Raw genomic sequence first — 11390 nt, forward strand, 5'->3', positions numbered from 1 at the left:
AAGTTTTTTCACTGCGGGACTCTGCTTCTGCTGTATCTCTTAGGTGGGGGAGGGGGAAGCAGGCGGTGGTTCCCAGACATTTCCGTACAGAAGCCTTTGCTCATGGAGAGTCATCCAAGTCCAGTTCTCTTGGAAAACTTGGGGAAACGCTTATTTGACTCTGGTATATTATACTTCAAAATTAGTACATATAATTTTTTTTAAATGCAAACCTTTTCGGGGCACCTGGGTGGCTCAGTCGTTAAGCGTCTGCCTTTGGCTCAGGTCATGGTCCCGGGGTCCTGGGATCGAGTCCCACATCGGGTCCCTGCTCGGCAGGAAGCCTGCTTCTCCCTCTCCCACTCCCCCTGCTTGTGTTCCCTCTCTCGCTGTGTCTCTCTCTGTCAAATAAATGAATAAAATCTTTTAAAAATTTTTTAAAAATGCAAACTTTTTTTCCTGATTACAAAAAGGATACATATCCATTGTAGAAAATTTGGTAGTTAAAGGTATTGTGAACACAAATGAAATCACTCTAATTGCACCATTGGAGATGGCCAGCATTTGGCATATTTTAGTGTGTTTTCTTCCAGACCTGTATGCGTGTGTGTGTGTGTGCGTGTGGGGTGTGTAAGAGTATACCGAGCCCTATGCACTTTTTTTTGTTCTTGGATAAAGAACATTTTATTCATTAGAGGAAAATCTTTTCTCCATGATGGAGTGCATTTGGAGTTTTTTCCAAAAATATTGCTTTATGATACCTTGTTGATTTTGGAATAATTTTAGATTTTTTTTATAAAGATGGTACAGAGAATTCTCAGACACCCTTGACTTGGCCTCGCCTAATGTTAACACTGTCTAGAGTTTTGTGTCAGTTTTTTCTATCTATAAATTTTCTTCTAACTCTGCATGAAGTTTTTGGTTTTCAGTTGGATAAAACATGCCCTCTCTTCTGCTGTTTTTTAGGTTACTATAACAATAGTACCAAAGTGGCTGTGAAAACCCTAAAACCAGGCACTATGTCTGTGCAAGCTTTCCTGGAGGAAGCCAACCTCATGAAGACCCTTCAACACGACAAGCTGGTGAGGCTCTATGCCGTGGTCACCAGAGAGGAGCCTATCTACATCATCACTGAGTACATGGCCAAGGGTGAGTGTGCCCCCAAACACAGGGCTTTTGAAAGGCTTCAAGCTCCAAAAGTAAAACGTTTATTTTTTAAAAGGATTTTTATTTATTTATTTGAGAGAGGGAGAGAGAGAGAGATCATGAACAGGGGAGGGGTAGAGGGAGCAGCAGACTCCCTACTATGCAGGGAGCCCAGTGGAGCTCAATCCCAGAACCCTGGGATCCTGACCTGAGCCAAAGGCAGACACTTAACCGACTGTGCCACCCAGGTGCCCCAAAGTAAAGCATTTAAATGTTCACAGAATGTTCCAATAGTTTTAATTCCAAAACAGCATGCTCACTACTGAAAAATCAGAACACATGGGGAAACAGAACATTTTCGTAAACCACCTCACCAGAAATATTACGTGTATTATCTGTATTATAAAAATAATGTATAATCTTTCTATTTTCTCTGCATTTGTCTTCATATTCATATTAGCCATATGAATCCCATGCAGTACATTGAAGGTCCCTAATAAATATTTGTCCAAAAAATACATATTTCAAAGAAGAGAATTTTTTTATATCTTTAAAACGGGAGTTCTCAAAATCCTAAAATGCTTTCATTTTCCTCTCTAGCATTATCTAAGTGTTCAGGGTGTCACTTTAAAATGTGTACATTTTTAAAACTGTTGGAGGTTATGTTCCTCTGTCATCAGAATCACTGAGGAAGAGGTATCCAGCAAACATGTTTTCTCCAGCCAATATTACCTTCAGATAACAGGGTTTGAATTACTACCCTTCTTCCTCCAGGTCAGTTAGAGATACTAACAAACTGCCAAATGGTTCTTTAAAAATCTTTAGAAGGAATGAAGGAAGAAAAGAAAGAAACATAAACAATAATAGCGAATTAAGAATCATGCATCATGGAGCTCATAGTGTGATGTCACAACTGAGTAGATTAGAAAGATGAATATTACATTTTCTTGTTTAATATATGTAAATATTTCAGAATAGCAGTCACTCAGGTCCTTTCAAAAAAAGGATGTTGTTTAAAAACAAAAACAAAAAAACTAGCCCCTATGGCTTAGGTTGCTATAACCCAGAAACCAGGCTCAGGATCAGACACTTTGTAGTTCAGTAAATCCTTGTTGAATCAAGCAGCTAGTCATATTTGGATCATAAATGGAAATATGAGTTTCTCCTCATAACAATACTTAGCCTTTATTGAGTACTTAGTGTATACCAGATTGTTCTTGATGCCTTCCCTGCGTGATCTCCCTTAATCTTCTTAGCAATCTGAGGGCTAAGTACCATTGTTCTGTGTTGAGGATGAAGTAGCAGAACATTTATTGAGCACTACTGCTCACCACGCACTGTGGCACGTGCTTTAAATCTGTCCTCACGAGGCCTCTGATAATAGCTAGTAGGACATGCCCTCTTTACAGGGACTAAGACATTACGGGTAAGCAACTTGCCTAAGGGTGACACTTTAAGTTCTAGGAGAAAAAGCAGGTCTTGTTTTAGAGATGAAGCCGTAGGGAGTAGGAGGGTTTATCAACACACTTTCTCATTGAGCACCTATAGCTTGCACTGACTTCGGAGAGCGGCGAGGCTAGCCCAGTGCCTGCTCCAGGCAGGCCTGCTATGAGGACCTGCTGGTTTCTGTCTCTGAGCAGCTCTGAAGATCAGGAGGCTGCAGTAAGTGGATTGTGGCGGCAGGTGCAAAGTGCTCTGAAACGAATAGCTAGAAAAACAGTGTTCCCGTCATCTGTTCTTACCTGGCCCACACACCACATCTCACATCAGGTCAAAGGTAACAGCTTAGAGGGGACTGCATTTGACCAAAAAAAGGCACTCTGGCCATACAGAATTGTAAAGGCAATCATTCTTTGTGTTCCCTTGCTAATAGTAAGGATCGTTTGACTTTTGTTTGGATTTTGGTCTTGTGTGTTTGAACTACACTCACTGGTTCCTCCTCTGTCAACAGGCAGTTTGCTGGATTTCCTGAAGAGCGATGAAGGGGGAAAAGTGCTGCTTCCAAAGCTAATTGATTTTTCTGCCCAGGTGAAGTATTAAAAATCCAGGGTGCATGTAAGTTCTTGAAGACCTCCCTGCTTCAGTGTCATGATGTTCCAGGGAGAAGGCATTTGTGTTTTATGTTTCCCAGTAGTGGTTCTGAGAAAAAGGCCTTCCAAAGTGCACTTCCTTGGAGACAGTGATGGGTGTTTCACACTGAAGGAGTGTGTGCGTATGTTCAGGTCTGACTTGGATGTCATCTTCCCTAAAACAAGGCAGCCTCTTATACTTATGTTCACGTCTGCACCAGCTAGAGAGACAATGAGGCGGAAGGGGTCACTCTGTGCTCCATTTTGGAGACTCAATCCTGAGTGTTCTGAGCACAGCACATTCTAACTGATGCGCATGTGGTATTTAAGTTACTAACCTAAGGTACAGGTGCTTTTAAGTCCTTAGTATTCTTGAAAACAGAGGAACTATATTCTTTTCCTTATTTACCCCCTTCCAGTCCTTCTCGTTAGATACGTCTTTAGGGTTCTAAGAAATATTCATTTATAATATTTCTAGTACTAGCCTAGAAGTTGCAAGTTTGTTTAGTTTGTAATCACACATTTCCTGAAGTGCGTTTAAGGGCAGAAGAAACCCAGCAGTGTACCTGGTGTGTCAAGGAAATGCACGTTTGAATGATGCCAGCTACTGACTGTTAATAGCCTAATTGTATCTGTTAGTCATTTTCAGTAATTTGCTTGTTTTGTTTCTTGATACTGGCCATGGTAATTCATGTTGGGAAGGCCATGTGCCATAAAGCCTAAAGTAGCCCAAGGGACTTCCAGAGGTTCCAAGAAAGGGTTGCCTTTATGATCTTCATTTCTTACTCCCATTTCTTCCCTCAGACCCTCTTTAAGTTGGGAAATTGATAAGGCCTTCTTGGGAAGATGAGATCAAAGGAATGAATTAGTATGAAGGTAAAGTCCTTCAAGAGAGGATCAGAACACATATTCAACAGTAGAGTATCGTGGGCAGAGTTGGGGTTCAACATCCGAAGACTGGCGTGTGTCATGGCTTGTGGCTCTGACTCGAGAGCTATAACCACTCAGGAAGTCTTTTGCCTCTTTGGGTTAGTTTATTCACCCATCAAATGGGAATGGTAATTCCAGTTTTCAAGAGATGTTGTTGGGGGTCTAATCTAATCACAGACTGGCATGGACACAAGAACTTCAGAGCCTCTTGGTGGAAACTGAGGGAATCTTGGGGATGACAGTCCCCATCATTCTGGTAAAGGTGTGTGATGAAGTCACCCAGCTCAGCCCCCACCTCATCCACCCAAACTTGGCAAGCTTTAGTAGATTCCTTATCTGAGTAAGAAATTCAAAGGTGATCTGGAACCCCAACATCTAACATGGAATGAAGCAAGATTACTATGGTAGCACTGGCGGAAGGGAAAGAGTCCAATGGCCCTGACTTTACTCAAACTCTCTACACTGGCCCCTGCGAGGATCTATGGACTCCAAGGGTTCCAGGACCATAGTTTGAAAACCACTGCTCTGCAGCAAGAGGAATGATTACTTGGAGGATGCAGCTCTAGATCCTATGTAGATAAGGAGTCAGAAAATGGAGAAAGCAGACGTTGATAAACTTGTCACACTTGACATTGATAAAGAAGACCCTTGATTGGGGCGGTGAGTTAGATATCCCCTATGGATGAGACACTTGGGGAGTGTAGTGAAGGTTTGTTGCACCCAGGGGTGAGAAGGGAAGGGGGCTGACAGGGAAAAGGGGGCCATGCGCCTGGAGACCTGAGTGGTCATAGTTCAAGTGCAGCTGAGGTCTGATCTATGTGTGCCTACAGTTCTATAGGGTTATACAGGGTCTACAGTTATATGGAAATTATGCACATCAGGATGTGTACCATACCTGGAGAAGGACTTTAATTTGTCACATGGTATTTTTTATTTGATTTTGCATGGCTGACCTTATAAAGCCTTATCTCGACATAGTCAAAGTTTTTAAGGTCCAACTCGGGGTCTCTGTATCCATTCTTTAACTTTCTACCTTACTACTATTGCTAAAAAAGGTAACTTTTTCTAACTTACGAATGAGTCGGGGAAAAAAGTTGCTTTCTAAAACTTTGTAATTTGCAAGGGAAATTATCCCAGAGCCTGAAATTGACCATGACTTTCAAATTGTAGGTTCCAGGTGGCTTCAGTTGACTCCCCTGTCAATTGTGGTGGGGCTGAGCACCCGCCCCCCCATGACAGGAGGGGCTCAGGAGAATCAAGGCCACCACCAAACCAGTGTTCCAAATCCACCTCCTGCCGGATAAGCTCTTGTTTTCCTGCCAGGGTCTCTTTCCCAGCAGTGGCCACTGGGTAGAACAGGGGGGGACATCCAGTCTAAGTGCATGGAGGGTGAAGTGACAGTGGGAGAGTCAGCAGGTCAGCACCACCCAGGATGTCAATAAGCATGTGATTCTTCACAAAATTCATTTTTTTTTTCAACCAAATAGGATCTCCTTTTGAGTCCATCTTTATTCCTGGTGCAAACCTCACCCAGACTCTTCCCCATTCCTTCCCTCAAGGTGGACCTCCTGAGACCCCATGTTGCCCCACCTTTGATTACCATCTGCTTCATGTGCTTGTGACTTTTCTTGTTATGATGTTGATAACACGAGAAGAGGGCCTGAACCTTGACAAGAAGGAGTGGGGCCTGCACGCCTGAAATCATGTCCCTTACACATCGGCTTTCTGTTGACCACACCTGATGCACATTTCCACCGCAATGTTGTCAATTCCCTCCGTGACCGGTACTACCAACACTCCTCCGAAATTCTCTCTCTATACAGAAAGTCATCTCTGCATTTTTTCCCCTTTTTCTCTCCATCATGTGCCACCAGTTAACTCCATCACTTCTCCCTAATGGATAAGATGAGAATAATAAATACTAATAATGCTGGCCCAGGGTGAGAGAGGATACCTGGTGCCCACATACTGGAATAATCCATCCTCTCTATACCTTCATCCACTTGACTCTTTAGAGTGGACATAGGGTAAAGCAGAAGATTCGTATAAGTCCATATTTGAACTCTAAACTAAACAACAAGCAGGCTATGGTTTGTACTTTCTTCTGTTAGCATTGTCCGTAACATCAAAGAGCACAAGAGGATGTAATTAAACTCAGCTGTTTTTCACAATGAGGGGTAGAGAGTGGAAAGAAAGCAGCTTACTTAATCTCAGCCCCAGAAGGATGAGGGAACTGGGGCGGGGGGCAGGTGAGGGACAGCCCTGGGACTTTTCCCACAGCCTCTCATCAGCCTCTTCTTACCTCTCCCCACGACCTACTTCCCACCATCCTCCCCTTACACCAGTCGGGACAGGAAGTGGGTGAGTGCACATGACAACCTCTTGGTTCATGTGAGAGCTGATTTCATCACTTCCTGTCTCGGGATGAGTCCTCAAAAGCTCTTCTGAACCCAAGTGCAATTCACTCCGTGCAACCTGTCTCTTGGCTCACTCGCCTCCCTCGGCATTTAATGGAGAGGGAGAAATCCCAACTAAAGTAGATCTACCAGTGTTTTCCCTCTGGTATGAAATGAAGTGGTGTCGTGCTCTTTGTGCTAAAATCAGAAAATTAGCCCTTTGCGGAGAAAGTTTGATACTTTTAGAGCAGAGAGACCTTTGCCTCCTGCAAGAGAAGAAAAATGAACTTGAAAAGGCAGGGGGTTAAAATCTGTGGGAATTCCCTTCAAGGGAAGTAGAAGTGGAATCGTAGACTTGTACAACTGAGGGGACAGAAGTGGGAAATTCACAACTGCAAGATGGCGGTCAGAGAAATCATCTTGTCATTCAGGCCAAGTGAACCAAAGCATTTCTTGCTCTTTGGTGGCAACATCACTGAAGGGCAAAAATTACCAAAAATGAAATGGACAATTGTGTGTGAGTAAAACTGCAACAGAAACAGAAAAGTCAGTTTTTGTTACAATCGTGACAACAAGTACCCTTTCTCTAACTCCTTCCAGTTGATAAAACACTCCTACGTCCATTATCTAATTTGAGCCCAACTACCTTGACAGCATTTATATCTTTATTTACTACATTTTCCAAATGAGGAGGTGACCTTGGGTTTATCTAAGCTTACAGAGCTAGTGGCTGGAATTGCTGGACTCGGTCCTGGGTCTTCTGACTTTAGATAACTTGTTCTTTCCTCTGCACTGTCTCACACTTGCATTCCAAGGTCAGAGTTGCTCCTAAGATCATTTTGTACCTGATACCGCACTGATAATGCATTTTTACCCCTCAGTGGGTTTTGCTTATCAGAATTAGAGATATAGAGCTTCCCCCCCAAAAAAAATCTCTATTCACAAACATAGATCTTTCTTTCACATAGTGATTATGCTCAACTGTATTTTGCCCCCTACATTACATTTAAGACACATTTTTAAGTTGGAATTTGGTAAACTGAGGAAGCCCAGAAATCTCTGTCTGTGTAATTCTCAACCTTTTTGAGTAGGAAAGCCACTTGCCATCAGAGCTTTTAAAGTAGCCCCTCATTATAGTATCTGCTGACTGAAAAAACAAGACATAGGCTGGGAATCCCTTGCAATAACTCTAGGTTGGAACCCACCAGTCTGTTGGTGGTAAATGAGTGTCTGGAGGGAATTTGCTGCAGAAGTTTGTAGAATATTTGCCAATACCATCAGGTAATATGTCTGCTCATTCTACCTCTTTGTAAAGAACCTAAAAGGTAAGTTAGGTTCTCATTCTGCAGCTCATGGCTACCCTTCCTCCCTGCTTCCCCCACCATAATATAATGAAGCAACTACTTTATTTTCCAAACCTTTGTTAATCAACCCCTGATTGATAGTGTAGGCCCATTTAATTTACTTAAACTGGAGGAAGAATTGTGTGGAGATAATGAGTCAGATCCAGTGGCAAGGGAAAGCCTCGGGTCGCAGACTTGGCTCACCCCTCATCCAGGAGGCCAGATCTCCTTTCCACTCCATATTTGGTCTCACTTCTTCACCCCGGAATTCTCATGCATGACTCTATATTGAGGCCCCACGTTGCCAATTCTTCTTTCAAGCACAGAAGCCTCCTCAGAGGGGGAAAAGGCCAACACAGAAGAGATAACTAATTAATTCTACAAAATAATCTGAGTGGCACGCTGCACTGGCTGAGGGGGCATGGTCGTTACCCAGGAGGCATTACTAAGGAGCCATGGCTTAGAATGTAAATCCCAATATAAAATATAGAGATGGTGGCTAGCTCTTTGTACAGAATATGAGAAACATCACTCTCATTTTGCAAATGGAGCTATGGATGATGTGAATAGAGGGGAAGGCATTGAGCTGAGGGTTGGGGACAGTCATTTCATAGGCCCTGTCCTCATCTGTAAAATGAGAGGCACAGGTTAGGTCTCCCATAGCCTGATACTCCAACTCTGGAATTCCACGACTAAGAAATTTACTGAGAATATCTATGTGAATCATCACCCAGAAGTGAAATGAATGATTTTGGGTGTGTTCAGATGACGCTAATGTAAGATTTTGACATTGCTGTATATAAAGAACGATGAATGTATCACAGGGATGGAGTACTCTGGAGCCTGTAAATGCTACTTTATCTGTTTTGCATACTGAGCTTTGTGTCTGAGACTTAAACTTTGTGAAAACTTATAAAGGGGCACCTGGGTGGCTCAGTCGTTAAGCATGTGCCTTCGGCTCAGGTCATGATCCCAGGGTCCTGAGATTGAGTCCCACATCGGGCTCCCTGCTCACCTGGAAGCCTGTTCTCCCTCTCCCTCTGCCTGCCGCTCCCCCTGTTTGTGCTCTCTCTCTCTCTCTCTCTCTCTCTCTCGATCTCTCTGTGTCAAATGAATATATAAAAATCTTTAAAAAAGAAAGAAAGAAAACTTGCAAAATGGGCAAATGAAACTAGAGGTCCTGTCAGAATTGCAAAACTGGATCATATGCAGTTTTCTTCTGAAAAAGTTGAAAGAATGGGAAACTGTCATTTAAAAATAGTTGAAAATGAGAACTCTCTTTTTCCCCACTTTGCTAGGTGGGAGTGGGGATGTTTAGCGGGTTTACATGGAGGAAACATGACTGGCTGTTTAAAATAGCAACGAAGGCAGGGGTGCCTGGGTGGCTCAGTCGTTAAGCGTCTGCTTTCGGCTCAGGTCATGATCCCAGACTCCTGGGATCGAGCCCCGCATCGGGCTCCCTGCTCCACGGGAAGCCTGCTTCTTCCTCTCCCACTCCCCATGCTTGTGTTCCTGCTCTTGCGCTCTCTCTCTCGCTCTCTGTCTCTGAGTAATAAATAAATAAAATCTTTAAAAAAATAAATAAAAAAATAAAATAGCAACGAAGGCAGACGATGTTACTGTTGTTTCAATTTTGATTGGAAGACTTTCTAGCAGCAGTGAGAAGTGTTAAGCTAATGTAAAGGGGAGGACGTGGTACTTCTGGTCTGCATTCCAGATCTTCCTCTTAGCTCAATATTATTTTGTCCAATGGTGGCAATTTCTGGTCAGTGCTACTATAAGTCACAAAATAATTTCCTCCTTAGGGTCTCATCGTGGAAGCCCGCAAGGCCAGAATTAAATTGAAGTAGTTTAGGAGCGGGCAGAGTTGATTACCAGATGCTCACAATTTAAAAATGGAGACGGGAGCATTTTGAAAGGAGCAGCAGAGTGTGAATTCCGATTGATCTTTGAAGCCCTTGGCTTGCTTTCCCCATGTTCTTCTCACCCTCTTGGGACATCCCCCCCCGCCCCTTCACCCACGAGCATGTAGAGAGAACAGCCTGGCAGATCAGTAACAGCAGTGGATGGTGCACAAGGAGTCGGGCAGGGCCTTTCTGGGACGGGGGCTCCAGGCTGCTTTCAGAGCACATGCAGCTGGATGGACCCCGGGGGCAGGTAGGCTTCCTGGAGGAGGTGACCCTCAGAGCCAGGGTTGGCCCTGCTAGCCTGGGAGGTGTTGGATGTAGGGAGGAGTCTTTGAGGGAACTTCGTGCATAAGGACACAGAAAAGGGGCACAAGGGGTGCAAACGGGGCGTGTGGAAAGAATGGGGGGGACAGAGCTGAGAGAGACTGGAAGTATTGTGCTCTCTTGACTTACGTAGGAGGCACAGTTAACTGTTTTCTAGGTGACTCTAAGAAGATGTATTTGTGCCTCCACCCCCACCTCTCACATGCCCTCAAGGTGCTTGCTGTAGACAGGAGCTGGAGGATGGACAGGAAGCCTGGCCCTTCAGACCGTCCTTTTAATGGGGATCTCATGACTTCCCAGGGAGAATGGGTGAAGGGAGCAGAGCCCCAGGGAAAGGACAGAGGCCAGCCTGGGGACAGCAGGAGCATCGTCCTGGGAGACAGCCCTGTAAGGAGGAGGTAGGAACTTCCCATTGGGTTTTTGCAACCAGGAAGGCCTTGAAGAACTTGGAACTTGGCTACCCCTGTGAGTGTAGCAGTTGAGGTGGAAGCCCCACCCCTGGCCTCATGGCCCTTCCCTGTTCCTAGCTCTCCTCCCTTGCTCCCCGTTCTTGGAATCCTTTCTTTTGTCTGTACGGCTTCCTCTCTAAACCTGGTTGGCTTCTCCTCACCCTCCTGCCCTTCCCTCTCAGTTCTCCCCCACCATTCCCCAGCCACACTCTCGAAACAACTGATTTCTGTCATTACTTCAATGCAATTGGATAGTCCTTATTTTCAAAAGTAAGTTCATACCGATTATTTTCTATGAAGGAAAAAAAATGAAATAAAATTACTTAAAGAGAGATTTTTAAATGATGGATCTTTAAAAAATGTTTTTGTAGTGTGCTGTAGGGAAAAAAAAAATCTTTCTTCCCCTGTCCTTGGGAATGTGGGCCTTAACACTGTTACATTGCTCGTGGGTTTCATAAAATATAAAAATTGTTTTAAATTGAGTTACCAGAAGTCGCCCCCACACCCCCCGATCCCCAATTTAAGAACGGTTTGTTGTCTTCAGAGTTTATTGTGAGGTCAGTTTGGCACCTGGAATGCATTTCCCTGGTGGCTTCACAGCCTCCGGCCAGCAGAGCAGAAGCCTTATTTGCTGTCCCTCACCGGGGAAATTGCATTTCTGATCTCCCTGGCGCAGCTCAGCAGCCAGACTGAGGTCCTGCCCCAGGAATCGAGGGGCCAGGGATGCCGCAGCAAGTGAGGGGCCGCCAGAGGGCAGCTGAGCCACAGGTGCCACCACATGACCTCCCTCCCTCCTCACGAGGACACCCCTTTCTAGGAAACCCCTTGCTGGCCCCCTCCTGCAACC

General features: G+C 44.4%; 1 protein-coding gene across 4 annotated transcripts in view; it reads left to right on the forward strand.

The window, feature by feature from the left end:
• The window catches only part of LYN (LYN proto-oncogene, Src family tyrosine kinase), a 110846-nt gene that overhangs the window by 74843 nt on the left and 24613 nt on the right, over positions 1 to 11390 (forward strand). For all 4 annotated transcript variants that reach the window (XM_025870606.2, XM_025870608.2, XM_025870607.2 and 1 more), the window contains exons 9-10: positions 946 to 1128; positions 3077 to 3153. In XM_025870606.2, the coding sequence (XP_025726391.1) occupies positions 946 to 1128; positions 3077 to 3153 (260 nt within the window). The remainder of the gene's footprint in view (positions 1 to 945; positions 1129 to 3076; positions 3154 to 11390) is intronic.

Source organism: Callorhinus ursinus, unplaced genomic scaffold (assembly GCF_003265705.2).
Source record: "Callorhinus ursinus isolate GAN/ISIS: 27379988/994484 unplaced genomic scaffold, GSC_fseal_2.0 scaffold5, whole genome shotgun sequence".
Taxonomy (NCBI): domain Eukaryota; kingdom Metazoa; phylum Chordata; class Mammalia; order Carnivora; family Otariidae; genus Callorhinus; species Callorhinus ursinus.